The following is a 20,549-nucleotide window of genomic DNA, read 5'->3' on the forward strand; positions in this document are numbered from 1 at the left end:
TTCTTACAAGAAGGACCTAAAAATGCTCACAATTCTCCAAATGTGGTCTGACTATTGCCATATGAAGCCTCACCATTGCATCCTTGCTTTCCCATTCTAGTCCTCTCCAGATGAATGCTAGCATTGCATTTTCCTTCCATATTATTGACTTAACCTTCAGGGAATCCTGTACAAGGACTCCCAAATCTACCCAAATACAGTATCATGCATCATATTATGTTCCTAAAAAAATTCAGTTCTTGTGTGCCTTGGTTACCTGGGTAATACTCAATCTTCATACTAGGTCATGGGTTTAATCCAATTCAGGGCATTTACACACAAGTCCAACATCGTAATGTACCACTGCAAAACTAGACTTGTGCAGCACTATCTGTTAGGTAAACGTTAAAGATCCCACTGCTCTATTTCGAGACAGCCAGATATTTCTGTTGTGCTGGATGATGTTCACTCCTCAAAGGACATCTCTGAGAAACCTCATCTGCGCACGATCACGTTACTGCTCATGATGTACAATTGTTCGAATCACTGGGCTGCGAAGCACTCTGGGATGTGTAAAAGCCGTAACACAACCAGGTCTTTTTTTAAAAAAAAATATCAGGTACCAAACATCCCATTGCAGTAAAAACTCATGGACTTACCAGCTCCACAGAACCATAGTGCTTCCTGCTGAACTCCCCTCGCCGACAACCCAGGTCTTCAGAGGCAGAGCTGGAAGAGAAACGCTTCATCAGTGAATGTACCCAATGCCGCAAGGTCTCTCAAGGAAAATAGCTCAGGGCCAGAGGATACGGCACAGCCATTCCCCTCTCACCATTGCGTCTGTGAACCTGTGGGCTCTTCCTGCAGCTAGCATTGGTTACTGTCCAGTGCAGCACAATTAACCCAAAAAAAAAAAGAAATTATCTGGAATGCACAAGCCTTTAGATTGAAACCAGTCATTCAATTATATATTATGTCATTATAAGATCGATAGAAGATTCAAGGATACCACTCAATGGTAATTACATTTCAGAACCTTATCTTAAGGACTGGAATCTGCAGTAGATCTGATTTGACTGATGGTTACATAAACTCTCTCGACTAATTCCACACCCCACCCCTCCCATCTTCCTTTAATTAACCTCCCAGAAGGAGACTCCCTGCAGCTTTGCAAGGCACCTGAAGGACAGCCACTCCGTCCGTTGCAGGAGGCTATGACACAACGCAAGTTGCTAAGGATATCAGGACGCCACGGCAGCGTAGTGGTTAACATGATGCCATTACAGCCCAGGGTATCAGAGTGCAGAGTTCAATCCCGGCATCCTCTGTAAGGAGTTGGTACGTTCTCCCCATTTTCCTCCCACGGTTCAAAGCCATACTGGTCATTTGGTTCATTGGTCATTGTAAAATTGTCCTGCGTATAGGCCAAGGTTAAATCAGGGGTTGCTGGGTGGAATAGCAGAAAGTGCTAGAAGGGCCAATTCTGTGAGGTACCACTAAACAGATTTCAAAAACAAAACCTAAAAAGCACCATGGCATAATAATCCCATCGGCAGGGCAACTCCACATGACAATATGGGACAAAAAGCCCTATCGGGAAGGCAGAAGTAGTCATCATAAAATTCATGAAGTTTTGATACAGTCTAGGCTCAGTTAGTAAAATTCTTCTCATTAAATTTGAAGGCTCCAAGGACTTGAGATGAAAAGTCATTGTTGGCGTGCCATTGTTGTAACAAAAAAAAAAGAGTATGCACTTTGGAGATTTTGGCTCCCTGGTGAGAAGCTGAATGTGGGTCCTACCTTCTTCTTAACTAACAGAACACAAGCACTATTTCAGAATCAGAATCAGGTTTGATAGTGTGAAATTTGTGGTTTTGCAGCAGCAGTACAGAGCAATTTAAAATAACTATAAATTACAATAACATATATGAAATAAGTAGTGAAATATGATCAGGGAAAAAAAAGAGAGCAAAAGTAGTGAGATAGTGCTCATGGGTTGGCTGATTGTCCGTTCAGAAATCTGATGGCGGAGGGCAAGACGCTGCTCCGAAAACATTCAGCGTGTGTCTCCAGGCTCCAGTACCTCCTCCCTGATGGCAGAAATAAGAAGAGGGCATGTACATGGTAGAATTCCTAAACCATCTGAAATATTTTGAAACCAGCGTCCTAGCTGGTATCTGAGTCGTTCAGTCTATTTTGTCTGCCTGCACTGCAATTTCTCTGTAACTGTAACACTCTTTTCTACTATTATTGATCTCCCCCTTTGGTACTACCCCGATATGCTTGATACGGAATGATCAGACAAACCTTTTCACTGCATCTCAATACACGTAACAATAGTAAAGCAATTACCAATTGAACCCAATTAGCTGATTGTCGCCTGCGGGGGCTCCATATGCAAAAATTAGCTGCTGCATTCCCTACGACACAAAGATGACACCATTCTGAAAGCATCCTAGTGACTATAAAACACTTGAGGGACGTGAAAGGAGCTAAGGAAAGGCAGGTCTTTATTTGGCTCCGAAACAAGTGGCCATTTCTTGCAATGTCATCTTGTGTTTCTTTGAGCTGACTTCATCGATAGAGTACTGCAGACAGGCACACTGGAGTAACAAGCCTGGAAACACATGCTTAATGTACTCTGCAGAGTTTAGGCACCCAAGTGCTTATTAGTTACAGCCTTCTGCAACCAAACCGCAGTCTGAAGATTAAAGATAGCTGTGGAATTGACAGCGGGTAACGTGAAAGGATTTAGCCAAGTTACATTATAGAACGTAGGAACTTATAGTGCAGGACCAGTCCTTTGGCCCAGAGATTGTGCTGAGTTTTTAACCTACTCTAAGGTCAATCTAACCCTTCCCTCCTACATTGCCCTCCATTTTTCAACCATCCACGTGTCTATCTAAAAGTCTCTTAAATGCCCCTAATGTATTTGCCTCTACCACCACCCCGGCAGGACATTCCACACACCCACCACTCTCTGTGTAAAGACCTTACCTCTGACATGCTCTATACTTTAAAATCATTTCCTCTTGTGTTAGTTATTTCTGCCCTGGATAAAAGTCTCTGCTTGTCCACTCTATCTACGCCTCTTATCACATTTCTCTGAATAAAGAATCCATAAGACTATAAGACATAGGAGCAGAATTAGGCCATTTGGCCCTCAAGTCCGCTCCACCGTTCAACCACGGCTGATTTAATATGCCTCTCAACACCATTCTTCTGCCTTCTCCCCATGTTAATCAACAGCCTATGAACCTCCACTTAAACATATCCAATGCTTGGCCTCCAGAGCTGTCTGCGGCAATGAATTCCACAGATTCACCACCCTAGAGCTGAAGAAATTCGCTCTCACTGTTCTGAAGGGAGCTCCTCCTATTCTGAGGCTGTGCACTTTGGTCCTACATTCCACCACCATTGTAAACATTTCCTCCATATTCACTCTATCTAGACAACACACACAAAATGCTGGTGGAACGCAGCAGGCCAGGCAGCATCTATAGGGAGAAGCACTGTCGACGTTTCGGGCCGAGACCCTTCGTCAGGACTAACTGAAAGGAAAGATAGTAAGAGATTTGAAAGTAGTGGGGGGAGGGGGAAATGCGAAATGATAGCAGAAGACAGCAGGGGGTGGGATGAAGCTAAGAGCTGGAAAGGTGATTGGTGAAAGTGATACAGAGCTGGAGAAGGGAAAGGATCATGGGACGGGAGGCCTCGTGAGAAAGAAAGGGAGAGGGAGGAAAAGGGGGTCTTCTCCTATCATTTTGCATTTCCCCCTCCCCCCACTACTTTCAAATCTCTTACTATCTTTCCTTTCAGTTAGTCCTGACGAAGGGTCTCGGCCCGAAACGTCGACAGTGCTTCTCCTTATAGAATCTGCCTGGCCTGCTGTGTTCCACCAGCATTTTGTGTGTGTTGCTTGAATTTCCAGCATCTGCAGATTTCCTCGTGTTTGTTCACTCTATCTAGGCCTTTTTTAATATTATAAGGGCTTTGTTTTATTGGCAGAATACCATTCTTTATGGGTGGCAGGGTGTAGATATGTCTTTACCAATGGAAGTTTAAGGCACACCTTCCCTCTGCTAGCCTGGAGGTCACACTTAGCCCCCCCCCCCCCACAAACAGGGTCACACGAAGTCATGGGAGTAGGTGGTGGTTGGTCATATGAGCGGCTGGTGTATATCACAAGTCCTGGCAATCTCTGAAGCGTATTGATAATGGCTGGGGTCACCCATCTTGTAAAGACGCTGCCTGGAAGGGAGCAAAGGCAAACCACTTCTGTAGGAAAATTTGCCAAGAACAATCATGGTCAAGAGACCATGATCGCCTACATCATACGACACAACACATAATGAATGAACTGTCCTTTAGAATGGGAAATTGTCACAAGGTGTACTTCAGGCTCCACTAGAAAAACAACTCCTTTTAAGAAATATATCCTTAAAACCTCTGTTGGCTATGGAAGTCCTCGCCTTTCCCGTAGGCACACCAACATGATCAGAGAATGGAATCAATAGGGAAACATCCATTTGTTTGCCGATATTTTGGCAGAGAGTGCCCGTGAAGGAGGTACAGAGTACTTGACTCCAACTCTCTAATCGAAGGCTGTGATAGCAGAACACTTGGCAAGAGAACACGTCTGAAGTCACTGTTTATAGCTCTTTAGACTGAGCAATTCCAATTAAACAAATGTAAAATCTTTGGACAGAGATGAGCCATCTCCTTAGTTTGGCAATTACATTCAAAGTAGCATCAGCTTTGTGTTCTTCACGCCATTTTGCTGTAACAATCAGACCTTCCCCATCTCCTGCTTAATGGCCTTGGCTCATCTGAAGGCAATGCCTTCCACTTGGCGTGTTGAGGCCAGCAGCAGTTCGTTACACCAAGCTCACGAGTGACCAGCAAATTCACCACGAGGGAGCCGGATTCAAAGCCCACTCTCCCTTTGCCAAGCGTTCAGGCACAAACAGCTTCAGCAAAGATCAACACCACATACACCCCCTTCCAGCAGGTATCTTTTCATAAAGTTCTGATACAGTCTAGTAAAACATATATTTGTGTTAAATTTGAAGGCTCCAGCGACTTGAGATTTAAAGTGGCATTGTTATACCATAAAGTGTATGCTCTTTGGAGACGCTGGCTCCCTAATGAGAGGCTCAACTAACAGAACAACGCACTCTTCTGAAACCAGCGGTCTTTCAGTCTACCTCGTCATGGGCCACACACTTTGTCTGCCTACACTGCAATTTCTCCAACTGTAACACTATTTTCTACATTCTACTGTTGTTCCCCCTCCCCCTTTTGGTACGACATCAGTGATCTATAATACGTACAGAATGATCACACAAAGAAAACTTTTCACTGTAATTCAATACATGTAACCTCCATGAGGACCACAACCTTGTGGTAAGGCTTGGACCCAGAGAGTCATGTTGGCTGGAGTCAGGGCCTTGCGCTTTAGATCTTGGCAGGGTCACGCATGCCAAATAGGTCAAAGGGTAGAGGCCAGACGAGTAGACCACTGGTCCTCCAGGTCGGGGTCCAGCTCAGGGTCAATAATCCTGATTGGTTAAACAAAATTATTACAGAAACAATGTTCAAAGTGAAACAGCAATGGAGAATCCTTCTACATCTGAGTGTGACGGTCTCCACCTGGGACTTGCGCGGCTGACAGTAGTGAAAACTGAGGGGAAGCTACTGACACGATGAGGGAAGACGTGAACACCAGAGGAGGAGGACATTCATCGCTGCCATGAACACCAGGGGCATAACAGGCGGTAAGTCAGTCAGTCAGTACATGTAAGCAAGAGGAAGGAGCCTGTTCTTCCTGCTCACCCAGGGGACGTAGCAGCCCACACCCCAGAATCGGGGCATCAACCCTGGAATCCACCACATCCCAGTGCATTCATGCACAGGTCTGTTGACAAAGCCCTTGTTTAGTTTCAAATGCCGGTGATCTGTTTGTACCAAACTGTTGCAGTCGGGCAGAACAAATCAGACGACTGTACAGCTGGGAGCCCACACTTCCATGCCATTTTAGAAGTAGAAAAACACACTATTAAAATATTAAAACACTATCAATGGGAAAGTCCTTAATGAATACTTTCAGAAATATTGATAATTACCAAGAAAGGCCAGATCAATTTGAAACACTCTGGTAACACATTAGCATAGTTATATAAAATTATTGAAGTCACAGAGCACTACAAGCACAAAAACAGACCCTTCAGCCCATCTAGTCCCTACCAAACCATTAATCTGCCTTGGCCCATCACCTGCACCCAGAGCCCTCCTATCCCCTCCCATCCAAGTAGCCAATATTACATTTGCAATTTTAGATATGATTCATAGATGAAGTTAACTAAAGGGAAGCAACACATTGAAAAGTCAGGATATTTATAAAGACATCTGTGCCATAAATTCCTATAAAAACAAGGGGGAAATAGTCTCCTGCTTTATGCAGCCCTTGAGAGAACGTCTGACGAAATCTATAATCTGTACGTTGTACAAAGAGAGGGAACTCGATAACTGCCCTAACCAATTTTCTCTGTAATTATCACTATGAATTGTTAAGAGGAAAACAGGTGGCAGGAATTATATATAAAAAAATTCCCAAGATGGATAAATATTGAATTGAACATTTCGAACGGGGTGGGGTTGAATAACATCTATATCTGTATTAGAAAATAACCTCACAGCAGCTGGGCTGGTTGCTTTCGCTCCACCGTGATATACTATACATTCACAGAGAACTGAATCCGCACAACATTAATACATCACCCCGTTGAAGTTGCCTTGCCTACTGTAGTGTAGTAGCGTTCAGTGATCAAGTATATAACGCCCACTGTCTGTTGTGGGCCAGTCTTTCAATAATAAAACACATGCCTGCCGTCTGATAACATTGGGATTGTTAACGCATGAAATCGTGATGCATTTTTCCTTCAACCGGCGACATCAAACTTTCGCATTTCAAATGTGCAAAGTGCAAAATTTTTTTTAAAAATCCGATATCCTCTCCTCCCTACGCGGTGCAGGGAGGTTTGTCTCTCTCTCTCTCTCTCTCTCTCTCTCCCTCGCAGCAATCACCAATAAAGTAGCATACAGCATTTTACAATACCTTCAAAATATTTTGGAAACCACTGTGTCTGCGCATCGAGCGACACTGGTGCACCGCATAGCCCTTGCTCAACATGTCAAGGCGTAACTGACGCTCATGTACTTACAAACAAGCAAAATGAAGCACACGCTTTAAAAATATATATATTGAAATCTGTTTTACCGTTGTGTGAGACTCAGCAGTTTAGTGGAAGCTGCATCCGCACTGCTCACATCCATACATGCGTTCCTCGGTTGCACAAACTGTTCTAGTTAATGCAACTAGACATTGCACCTGCTGCAGTTTTTAACGGGAGGGGGTGAGAGAATGTTACTTCAATTCTGCAGACTTATTTTTTTATATATATACATATATATAAACAGAATTCCCCCCGCGGAGTGTGCTGTAAGTGTGGTTCCAGGCTGCGCTCGGTAGGAGAAATGAAATGCTGACAATATTGCAACAACCCAGAAGAAGAGACAAAAAAAATAGACGACGCATTAGCAAACGTGTCCGAGTAATAGCAGGGTAAAGGGAACCGTGGAAACGTGGTTCACATCTCAAATAGTGAATGTGCACTCTGTGGTTCAGCACTTCATTCTCAATACATAACACACATACACACCCCGTAAGTGTCAACGCGCAACTCCGCCCCCCCTGACGCCATCGCCGCCCCTGCAGCCTTTAGCTCAACCCCCTTGTAGTTTCAGAGCCGCCGCTCTGCCCCTTAGAGTCGCTGTGTGTCTGCGGTTAAGAGACTACAATATCCAAGGTGCACCGCGGACCTGGCTCTCCGCCCACCGCTCTCATTGATTGGTCGAGCTCCCGCTGTGTTGATTCCAGAATGTTGTGCTGGTTACATTTTGACTGACAGATATTGGGACCTCAGCATTGGGAGCGGACGAGAAACGCTTACCTCACTGAGTGAAATAATCAGGGCTTTGGTTCCAAGAGGCAGGATAAAAATACTAATCATAATATCTGCACTATCAAATCATCGTCATATATAATGCTTCCAACAATAACATTTCTCAATTATCCAAAATTAGTGGGTGCAAATTCAAATATCCCATTTGGGCATTGGTGAAAACTCTTCATTTTATTTAGATATGCACCTCGAGATAGATTATTAAAGCTAAAAGGATTTTGTACAGTGTAAGGCTAGTACAAGAAACGCATCTGCTGAACATTGTTGTCCCTGGCATTCAAGGAAACTATTCAAATCAGCTATTAAGTTGAAACCAATCAAGTTTACCAACTTCTTAAGTGGAACAAGTGCTATTTTTAAAATGGTAACACAGAATACCTAATGGCCAAAGGCTCACTGAGCAGACATCAGCAGATTGGCCCTCTGGTGATCACTTGTTTTAGGATTTCTAAAACAGTAATGTTTCAGATAACACAACTGGAAAGAACATCACACTGCTTGAATGAGGACTTTCAGATCAGACATTTAACTTGTCACCTGTACACACAAGTTCACTCACAACCATCATTAAGAGGAGGAAAGCTCTTCAACAAGTGATACAACACTTCCTTTACCTCACTTTTAATTGTGGGTTTAATGTATTGACAGTGCTTGTTGGCAAGCATTCACTTTAAGGTTTCTATAAGACCATAAGACATAGGAGCAGAATTAGGTTTCATCGTGGTTGACATATTATCCTTTTAAACCCCATTTTCCTGCCTTCTTCCTGTAACATACTTCTGCTCCGATATCTTATGGTCTTATAACATTTGATTCCCTTACTAATCAAGAACCTGTCAAACTCAGTTTGGAATGTACCCATTGACTTGAACTCCACAGCCAGCTGTGGCAATTAATTCCACAGATTCGCCATCTCCTGGCTAAAATCTTCCTCATCTCCGTTTTAACGAGTTGATCTTCTATTCTGAGGCTGTTCCTTCGGGAACGACACTCCCCCACTATTGGGAACATCCCTTCCACATCAACTTTCAATATTCAATAGGTTTCAATGAGATCCCTGCTCAATGTTCTGAAGTCCAGTGAGTACAGGTCCAGAGCCATCATTCATTAACCCTTTCATTCCTAGGGTCATTCTCCTGTTGCAGGGAGATGGCGGGTGCTATACAAATGAAAATTCTTTAATTTTCTCTTAAAAATTCAAAGGATATTAAAAATTTGCTGTCTTCACACCAGGTCATATATACTTTTTATACATAGAAAGCTGGAAATGTGAAATTAAAACAGAAATGCTCAGCAGGCCAAACAGTTGATGGGTTGCTGAGTGCTTCCAGCATTCTTATATTTATTATCCCAGTAACAGGTCAGTTCCCTATCCCAATAAATTCAGAAATCTGTCAACCACCAACCAACATGACTGAGTCTTTGGGAGGAGGCCAAGACAAACAACTCCTACCCAGCTGACTTCAATCCTCTTGACCTTGTGCCAACGGACGGATGAATGGAATTGTTCTGATGACTACTGCCAATCAGTTACAAGTAAACTAAATAGGAATGGGAAGTTGAATTAAAATGGGTGACCACTGGGAAATCCCACCTGTTGTAGTGGATGGAGTGGGAGTAGGCCATCTGTCTCTTGAATGTGTTCCATCATTCAGTAAGATCATGACTAATCTGGCTGTGGACTGAGCTCCCACCTACCTGCCTTTTCCCAATAACCCTTAATTCCCCTGCAATGCACAGATCTATCTAACTGTGTGGTAAATGTATTTAATGAATTAGCCTCTATTGCTTCTCTGGGCAATACACTAATGCAAAACCACATAGACTATTTTTATTTCTCCATTTTCTGTTCTTTTTATGGTCTTGTTTGGTCTTGTTTCTGACACGCCAACAGGTCACTGAATGCCACAGGGGAGTGAATCGTAGCTGCATATGTTCATGATTCTGAGCATAAAATTATTCACAGCCATGGAGTGGATTGGTCATCAGATGTGATTGACAGGGGAATTATCCAATCACTTTCACTGTGGTGGTCTCTAATGATGCTAAAATTTACAGCCCAATAATTATTCAGTTCCAGGATACAAAACCATATTTATTGCACATTCCTGATGGTTGCTCTTAACTTTCACTACTTTAACCTCGTCAGTCTATGGCTTCCTCTACTGCCTCAATGAGGTCACACTCAGGTTGGAGGAACAACACCTTATATTCCATCTAGGTAGCCTCCAACCTGATGGCATGAACACTGATTTCTATAACTTCCGGTAATTGCCCCCTCCCCACCTTCATCATTCCTGTTTCCCCTCAGCTTATCTCCTTCCCTACCCACACTTCCCTCTAGTGCTCCTACCCCTTGCATGATCTGTCCTCTCCCCTCTCCTATCAGATTCCCCCTTTTCCAGCCCTTTATCTCTTGCATCAATTGATTTCCCAGTTCTTGACTTCACCCCTCCCCCTCTCCTGGTTTCACCTATCACCAGCCACCTTCTTACTCTGACCTTTCCCCTTTCTTTCCCATCCTGTTGAAGGGTCTCAGCCCGAAACATCAACCGTTTACTCTTTTCCATAGATGCTGCCTGACCTGCTGAGCTCCTCCAGCATTTAGTGTGTGTTGCTCGGATTTCCAGCATCTGCAGATTTTCTCTTCTTTGTGTACTGCTTTAACTTTGCCGCCTGGAATCAAGTATCTCTAAGGCTGTATGTGACATCACTGGAGATCACCACGGTGTAGGTGATTGGACAATTCTCCTGTCTATCAAACTTTACCAAACTGCTTCAAGTGCACTGGGATTCACAGTTTCAAAGTACATCTATTATCAAAATGTATGCAGTATTCAACCCTGAAATTCGTATTCCCCACAGACAGCCACAAAACAAAGAAAGCCATGGAACCCATTCAAAGAAAAACAAACTCCCCCCCCGCCACCACCCCACATGCAAAAAACCCCCACAAATTATGGCAATGGCAAAAAACGAGTGAAAAACACAAAATATAAAATACAAAATCGAAAGAGTCCATATTCAGTCCAGCTCGGTGTTCGTTATCTGCAGGCTGTCTGAAAGTCGCCCAAAATAGCAACAAAAGAAAAAAGGAGTGTCCAGAAACACATCACAACGTGAACTAGAGACCAATCCACAAACCGTGCTGATTAAACCTTGCCCAAGGCCCAGGACTCTGGAACCTTCCTCTGACAGCATCGAGGGAGAGAGAGAGAGACCATTCGAATACAAGAACCTTCCTTTAGGAGCAACGAGCGAGAGTGACCGTAACACGCAGAGCACTTTTGTCCAGCAGCAGCAAGTGACAGGCTGGTAGACGGCACCAAACACCTGCTTGCCAAGCGCAATCGCACCGATGATTTCAATCTTCCTGGTGCTTTTATCGGTGAGTTTGCAAGAAATGGAGTCAATCGTGGGCTCGTGCCCCCAGTCCAGGCTTCTTGGCCTCGAGGCCACACACTTCCTCACAGAACCCACTTGGAGACAGCAAACTGTAGATCACAGGCTCCAACAGTAGCAGAAACACATTTGAAAGAAAAAGAAGAACATAAAAGCAGCAGCAGAAGTAGTTTTGTGAACGGTCTGGAGGATGTCACCCTTGGTCGCACAGTTCACTGGGATTGATTTCATTCTCATAATTATGTATATTTATAATAATCACCCACTCACTGCATTTCTCTAGAGAAATCACCTCACTTTTACCAAGAATATTTCTGTATTTTTTCAATGCTTTTCTAAATTAAACTGCTTTGTTGTACAATAGACTGTCTTCCACGGATCACACACCACCTCCCCGTTTCCAATCTATTAGCTGGTGTATAGTTGGCAATAAAAAAGCTTTGTAGCTGTTGTCATTCCTCTCCGTGCCTTGTGGGACATCGGGTAGCGATTACCACTTCTTTAGCATTTGTCTGTTATTTTACAAGGCGGAGTTGCTTGCTTGATGCTATACCCAGCATGGATGGAAAGTGTGCAAGGAGCTGGACAGAGTCAAATCGGGACCGCTCATCTCAAAATTCGGTGGGGATGCCACGACATCACCAGCTGGCCTTAAAATGCATTAACTTCAGAAAAATGACTAAATTATGAATTCTAACCATGGCAGTAGTTCCATGAGAAAGAGTGTTGATAAGCAAGAGTTCTCCAATGGACTTCCAAAACTTGACAAACAGAATCAAATAAAGAGTGACGATTGTCACATCAGGTGCTGTTCATTCAGGAGAAACCCAGTTTCTTTCTGCAGAGTGCTGTGGTCATTATTGAGGGATAGTGCAGAGCACACCAGAACACCAGCATGCAGGACACTCAAGCGAACTTTATTGATAATCCTGCTTGTACAGTGCGTGAACTCCTCCCATGTGGGAGCGGCCAACTGAGTGGCATAGAAATAACACTATTAACTACCACTACACAGACTGACAGGAAAAACATTGTTAATAGCATCGAGGGCTGTCAGCAGATGCCTGGAGAAGTGACATTCCACAATATCCAAACTATTGCCTAGGGGTTTCCACATGTCGGTCCTGAAAATAAAGCTTAGAGGTTACCTGAAAACTCACACAAAATTTCAGAATCAGAATTAGTATCATGTTTAATATCACTACATACGGAGAGGAATTTGTTGTTTTGTGGCAGTACAATACATCAAAAATACAGTGGATTCCAGTTAATCAGGCCATTGGTTAATCAAGGCAGCCACTAATTTAGGACAACTCTTAAAGAACAAAAACTAATCGAGAAAATAGCTGAGATTCCCTTCATTTATTTGGGATACTATACATCATTATATGAAAAGTGCTCTATAAATAATTTTTTTTTTTCTCGCTCAAGCTGGTAAAACCTGAGGTGAGGGCATAACCAAGCACACTCATTTGTCAATCACTAGGAACTTTCGGAATATTCTAGGGGTGTTTAGTATTGTGGCTTTCTGAAGATTTACATGGATGTTGCTGTGTAGCCCTAATTGTTTAATGCTATTGCGTAGTGACTTTGGGATGGCACCAGTTGTAGATATTACTATCGGGACAATGTACACCCTGTTCATGCTCCAAAGTTGTTCAATTTCCTCTTTTAGTTCAGCATATTGCTGGTGTTTTTCACTTTTTGATTTCTGTAAGTTATGTGTGTTTGGAATGGCGATATCTATTAAATAAGCTGTTCTTGCTCGTTTATCCTGTGTTACTATATCCAGATGGTTATTACCGATTGTCCTCTCTGTAATAACTGATTAGTCAGAAAATAATTTGTGGTATTCGGACTCTAAAACTGGATCAAGCTTGTATTTATATTAAGGTATAATTCCTTTTATGAATTTGTACTTCAAAGTAAGATTTTGGTGAATGATGTTTACTACATGATACGCCTGTGGATGTAATCAGATTGAGTTAAACTGCTGCAGGATCCTTTAATGTGTTGAATTGTTTCTGTTTTTTTCCCAGCATTTTCTACATTTACCATCTTAAATTTCTTAGTCTTTTATTGTGTATTTTGGATAATAGATTTATTATTATTATTATATTAAAGCAGAGAAGTTTATCTTACAGTACCGTGCAAAAGTCTTAGGCATGCATATATAGCTGGAGTGTCTAAGGTTTTTTTTCACAGTACTGTAGTAATTTCATATATTGCGCTGTACTGCTGCAAAAAAAAACCAAATTCATGACGTATGTGTGATGATAAACCGGATTCTGATATGGGTCTCTATTGTGGACTGAAAGTGGGAAGGGGGAAGGGAGTGGGAAACACCAGAGAGACATTCTGTAACAATTAATAAAACAATTATTTGGAATCAAATGACCATGCCTGGCGTCTCAGAGCTGGGCGAGTCTGCACCTGCACCACCACCCACTACCAACACTCCTTCTCAGCCAACTATCCCACACTCTGTCCCTGGCGCTCCACTCTCACCATTCCCAACATGCCTTAGCTCCCTCCAGATTTACAAACTCGCTCCCCGCTCTATATTGACAAATACAGTACTGTGCAAAAATCTTAGTCATCCTAGATGTATACGCGCCCAAGACTTTTTCACAGCACTTTGAGAATGAAATATCTACATTAGGTTTAGAAGTATGGGAATAGATAGTTTAAATGACTGGCATGTACTAAATGGGCCAAAGGGCCTGTTTCCATGCTGTATTTTTCTAAATACATTAAATGATGTAAAGTGAACCTGTTCTTGAGGGAAGGGTTTTTACTTTTAATCAGTTCCTCTGTATAACTTCCTTGCTCCACCAAGTCAGTTCTCTGCAATCTCTTTTCACGCTGCAGCTGAGATCCTGCAAGATGGCACCTCCTAACACTACGGCGTGATTTGCGCCATTACACAATGCTCTTCAAACCTCCAAGTTATCTCTCATGGATTCACACCTTCATCCCTGGTACTCTGAAAATCGACATGGTCACTACACAGACACACTGCAGTTGTAATAATCCTTTCCCGTTCAGAGCAGTGAGAATCTACAGTGCAAAGCAGACAGATTTGCTGTTCACATTAGACTGAGCACCAAGCATGAAAATAAAAATGAACTCCAAAAGATCTGAAAGAGCCTGGAGAAATTGATGGCGATGCTGAAGTTTAAAATGCCCTCTGATTAACCTTACCAGTTTCCAAGTAGCTGCAGTTAAACTGACTTTGCCTGTTTAGGTCAGCGCACACGCACACGCACACGCACACACACACACAATGCTGGAGGAACTCAGCAGGTCAAGCAACATCTATGGAGAGGAATAAACAGTTGAAGTTTCGGGAAGGGTCTCGGCCTAAAATGTCAGCTCTTTATTCCTCTCCACAGATGCTGCCTGACCTGCTGATTTCCTCCAGCATTTAGTGAGGGTTACCCTGGAGTTTTTGTGTTTTTAATTTGCCTATTTAGAGAAGTAGCTATGAAGGCACAAATCAAGTTGAATACAGTTTCATCTTTGCCTTGAATATCATAAGTAGAATAGATTACCCACTAGCAATTTTAAACGCTCAGCGTGAAATGCTCTACTGTTTAAAGTAAAAAAAACAAGAGATCTAGTTAAAGGAGTAGTTACGTCTGAGCACTAGTATCACTTTAAATTGGTGTTTCCAGTTCACTGTTCAGAAACATTTATTACCATACTAAATCTACAATGGAAAATATGTCAAAGTCATATATCAAAGGGAAACGCAGTGTTAGCATTCATTTTGAGAGGAGGAGAATATGAAAGGAAAGATGTAATGCTGAGACTTTATAAGGCAGTGGTCAGACCACACTTTGATTATTGTGAGCAGTTTTGGGCCCCACGTCTAAGGAAACGTACTGGCATTGGAGAGGGTCCAGGAGGAGGTTTATAAGAATGATTCCAGGAATGAAAGGATTAACATATGACAGCTCTGGGCCCTCTAATCACTGGAGTTTAGAAGAATGAGGGGGGGAAAAATCACATTGAAATCTATTGAATATTGAAAGGCCTAGAGAGAGTGGATAAGGAGAAGATGTTTCCTATTGTGGATTAAGCTAGGATCAGAGGCACAGCCACAGAATAGAGGGATGTCCATTTGGAACAGAGATGAGAAGGAATTTCTTCAGCCTGTGGAATTCATTGCCACAGATGGCTGTGGAGCCCAAGTCATGAAGTATATTTAAAGCAAAAGGTGATAGGTCCTTTGCTGGTAAGGATATCAAAGATTATGGGGAGAAGGCAGGAGAATGGGGTTGAAGGGGATGGATAACCACAATGGAATAGCAGAGCAGACTCCATGGGCCAAATGACTTAATTCTGCACCTATGTCTTATGCTCTAAATCCCAGAACTCCAGTTAACATCTGGTGTGGGAGCATCTTCACTTGAAGGATGACATTGGTTCAAGAAGCTCACTATCCTTTCCTCAAGAGCTATTTGAGACACACAGGTCCCAGAAAATGAATGGAGGTTAGTTTTTGAGCTGGGTGGTTTGATGGGCTATCTTCAAAAAATCACGACTTTATGCTCCGTATTGCTCTCTTTATTTATTTGTGACTAGTAGCTGTGCATTCCCCCACTTTCAGGGACTCTGTATCACACAGTTTATGTATTATATGTTTACCTGCTTTAATTATTTGCACATTGGATGTTTATCGGTCTTTGTTGTAGCTGTTCCTCTTCGTGCCCTGTGGGGCATCGAGCGGCAACCTTTGCCGTTTCCTTAGCATTTGTCTGTTACTTTTTATGAGGCCGAGTTGCTAGCTTGACGCTCAACCTAGCACGGATGGGAAGTGCATAAGGAGCAAGCCGGATTCGAACCTGGGACTGCGCACCTTGAGGTCCAGTGCGAATGCCACTACACCACGGCCAGCAATCGGTTTTCCTTGTGGGTTTGTTTGTTTTGTGGGTGCCTGCAAGGAGGTGAATCTCAAGATTGTATATGATAGACACACTTTGATAATAAATTTACTATGAACATACGCCACCCAAGTACACTGATTTAATAGTGGTTATTGCCCATCAACGATTGAGCGCTCAAAGAAAAGCCTGAACCAGAACAACTGGCCATTTGCCTTTAAACCATGTGCTTTCCTTGACCGAATTTGTCGGACCATTTGTTCTTAAATAGCAACAAATATCATTCACCTATCATTTGATAGCAAACTCTAGCCTTTAAAATATTCCCGCAACACATCATGTCAAGAATCAACTTTATTCACCATATACACGTATTAGGAATTTGTCATGGTGTGCTGACATGACATGTGACAAAAACAACATTCAAAAATTATAAAGAAGGAAGCTATAAAATAATGGTATAAGTACAGACATGGAATAAAATGTTCCAAGTTCACAGTTCAAAGTAATTTTATTATTGAATTACATATAAGTCAAAATATGCAACCTTGGTGATTCTTTTCCTTGCAGGCATACTCATTAAGTCCGTAGAGTAACAATGATAACAGAATCAATGAATGACCAGCCAACTAGGGCATTCAGCCAGTATGCAAAAGACAAAAGGAAGAAAGGAAAGGGGGAAAGGCGGAAAGGGGGATAGAAAGAAATAAAGAAGCAATATCAAGAACATAAGATGAAGAGTCCTTGAAAGTGAGTTCATTAGCTGTGGGAGCATTTCAATGAAGTGACGTTGAGCAAAGTTACACCCTTTGGTTCAAGAGCCTGATGGTTGAGGGGTAATAACTGTTCCTGAACCTGGAGGTGTGAGGCCAGAGACTCCTGTACTTTCTTCCTGATGGCGACAGCAAGAAGAGAGCACGACCTAGGTGGTGGGGGTCCCTGATGATGGATGCTGCTTTCCTGCGACAGCATTTCATGTAGATATGTTTAGCGTAGGGGAGGGCTTTACACCTGTGATGGACTGGGTCGTATCCACTACTCTCTGTAGGATTTTCTGTTCAAGGGCATTAGTGCTTCCATACCAGGCTGTGATGCAGTCAGTCAGTATACTCTCCACCACACATCTATGGAAGTGCATCAAAGTTTTAGATGTCATACCAAAACTTCACAAACTCTTACTAAGAAAGTAGAGATGCTGCCGTACTTTCTTCATAATTGCACTTATGTGTTGGACCCAGGACAGGTCCTCCAAAATAATAACACACAGGAATTTAAAACACCTCTGAGATTCCAATGAGCCTCATGGACCTCTGGTTTCCTTCTCCTAAAGTCAAGAATCAGCTCTTTGGTTTTGCTGACATTGAGTAAGAGGGTGGTGTCATGACACCACTAAGCCAGATTTTCAATCTCCTTCCTATATGCTGATTCATCACTACCTTTGGTTCAGCTTACGGCAGCCGAGCAAACTTGAATATAGCACTGGAGCTGTGCATAGCCACACAGTCATAAGATTAAAGCAAGTAGAGCAGAGGGATAAGCACACAACCTTGTTGTGCATCTGTGCTGAGGGAGATTGTGGAGGAGATATTTTTGCCAATCCAAACAGATTGGAGTCTGCAAGTGAGTGAATCGCAGATCCAATTGCACAAGGAAATATTGAGGCCAATGTCTTGAAACACAGTTTCGAGGGGATGATGGTATTGAACGCTGAGCTGTAGTCGATAAAGAGCATCTTCTGATATGCATCTTTGCTGTCCAGATGTTCCATGGTTGAGTGAATACCAGGGAAATGACATCTGCTGTGACCCTTTTGCTCCCGTAAGCAAATTGGAGCAGATCCAAGTTGCTTCTCAGGCAGGAGTTGATATGTTTCATCACCAATCTCTCAAAACACTTCATCACAGTGCTACTGAATGGAATGACAATCATTGAGGCAGGTTGCCACGTTCTTCTTGGGCACCGGTATAATTGAAGCCTGCTTGAAGCACCTGGGTACCTCAGACTGCCAAAGTGAGAGGTTATAGATCTCAGTGAACAGTCGATCAGCACAAGTCTGGTCTTTAGTACTCGGCCAAGAACTCCATCTGGACCAGATGCTTTTTGTGTGTTTACCCTCCTGAAGGCTGCTCACACATCGGCCTCAGAGACCAAACTCACAGGGTCACTGGGGGCCATGGGAGTTTATGACAGTTCCTTCATGCTTGGGCAGTCATTGAAATCTTATGACACAGAAGGGAAGCCGTTCAACCCATCATGTCATGCCACTGAGAGGAAGAGACTGACACAGTATAATCCCATTTCCAGCACTATGTCCCCACTTCACGGTATCCATTAAAAGAGATGATGGTTTCTACATTTACCACCTTTCCAGGCAATGAGATGCAATATCTTTTCGCCCCCAGCTGAATGAAACATTCCAGCTCACCCCCATTTAGCCTTCAATTACTTTAAGCTTGTGGCCCTTTTTTTAAATTTTAACTAGTCTGACAAAGAAAATGATCCTTCCTGTTCCTTCTGTTAGATGCCTCAAAATTTTTTTATACACCTCAGTCGACTCTCCTCTCAAACTTTCCACCTTCCCTTGCCTCTTGCTCACATTCAAAGAAACTATAACTCACATCCTGTCTTATTTATTTACTTATTGCTTTTGTATTTGCAGTTTGTCTTCTTTTGTACATTGCTTGTGTGTAGTTTTTCATTGATTCGATTGTACCCACAAGAGAATAAATCTTGTGGTAGAATATGGTGACATACAGTGTACTATGCACTCTGATCAATTCGAGTCCTGACAATATCTTCATAACGTAACACACACACAAAATGCTGGAGGAACTCAGCAGGTCAGACAGTATCAATGAAAATGAACAAATAGTCAACATTTTGGGCTGAGACCTTTCTTCGGCACTGAATATTTTCATAAATCCCCTCTACACCCACTCTAGTGAAACTATATCTTCCCTGTAACGAGGGGACCAGATCCAAGTACTCAAACTGTGATGTAAACAGTTCGGTTAGAAGCTCCTTGCTCTGCACTCTGTCTCTGTTAATCGTGCGCAAAGCATTCTAAATAGCGTTTCAACCAACTCTGTGACCTGCCTTTCCAATTTTAAAACCAGGGACACAAAGATCAGCCTCTTTATTCCTTCATGCTCTGCATATCATCCAATTTATTGAAAATCCCTTTTGCCTTGTGAAACCTCCTCAAATAAATGACCTCATAACTCTCCAGAGTAAAATCTATTTTCACCTTTTCTGCTCAGCTAACACACCTCCATGCTTAATGTAAAGAAAAACACTAAAAAAACTATTCAGTTCCAAATCATCTTAATGAAGAAACAAAGATCAGAGTTCCTAAACCATCCTCAAATTTAACAGAAAATAACTTCTAAATTATTTGTATTCTTCACAAGGCATTGAAAATACAGCACTTGATTAGCGTTAATAGTAAAGTTCAAGTAGTGTTAAAAGTTAATGGTAACTTTCTGGTTTTCCGTCTTGCAGAACAAAGCATGATAAATTGAAAAACAAAGTTCTGTAATCCACGAAGTTGCAATGTTTCTGACACTTCAGAGACAGCATGTTATCCTGATGCATTTCTGCTTGGTTCAGTGACTGCCCTGAACATTATCGCAAGAATCTGCAGAGAGCTGTGGACACAGCTTAGTACATCACAGAAACCAGCTTCGCTCCTTGAACTCTGTCTATACTTCTCATTTGCCTAGTAAAGCAGGCAGCTTAATCAAAGACCCCACCCTTCCCATACATTCGGACAGAAGATATAAAACCCTGAAAATACGTACTTCCACCAGCTTCTTATCTACTATTCAAAGTTCAAAATAAATTTTATTTTAAAAGTACATATTGTGGTGAACTACATATATTGATGGTGCATCAATTTTATTGGCTGGAAGTTTTAAAACATGGAAAGCATTTTACGTCCGGAAAAATTAGACCTTGATCCTCAAGACTCAGAAGCAGCTCTTGCCTTTGAACTCTGGCTTGCATGCTTCCAATCATACTTGGCAGCGATTCCAGTGACTGAGCCTGCCACAATAAAAGCCTATATCTCACCTCACGTCTCCAAGAGTTATTGATGGTGCATCACATATACAACCCCTAGAGTCATTTTCTTGTGGGCATACTCAGCAAATCTATGGAATAGTAATAGCATTCGACACCATAATTCCCTACGGGCTCAACAAGAAGCTCAGAGACCTCGGCCTTCACCCTGCCTTGTGCAGCTGGATCCTGGACT

At 42.5% G+C, this 20,549-nt stretch overlaps 1 protein-coding gene across 1 annotated transcript in view; it reads right to left on the bottom strand.

Moving 5' to 3' along the window:
- garnl3 (GTPase activating Rap/RanGAP domain like 3) overlaps positions 1–7,663 on the bottom strand; it is a 357,427-nt gene extending 349,764 nt beyond the window's left edge. The window contains 2 exon segments of the mRNA XM_073052650.1: positions 639–708; positions 7,259–7,663. Of these exon segments, the coding sequence (XP_072908751.1) occupies positions 639–708; positions 7,259–7,314 (126 nt within the window). The 5' untranslated portion in view covers positions 7,315–7,663.
- Positions 7,664–20,549: the final 12,886 nt, after the last annotated feature.

Source organism: Hemitrygon akajei, chromosome 7, assembly GCF_048418815.1.
Source record: "Hemitrygon akajei chromosome 7, sHemAka1.3, whole genome shotgun sequence".
NCBI lineage: Eukaryota > Metazoa > Chordata > Chondrichthyes > Myliobatiformes > Dasyatidae > Hemitrygon > Hemitrygon akajei.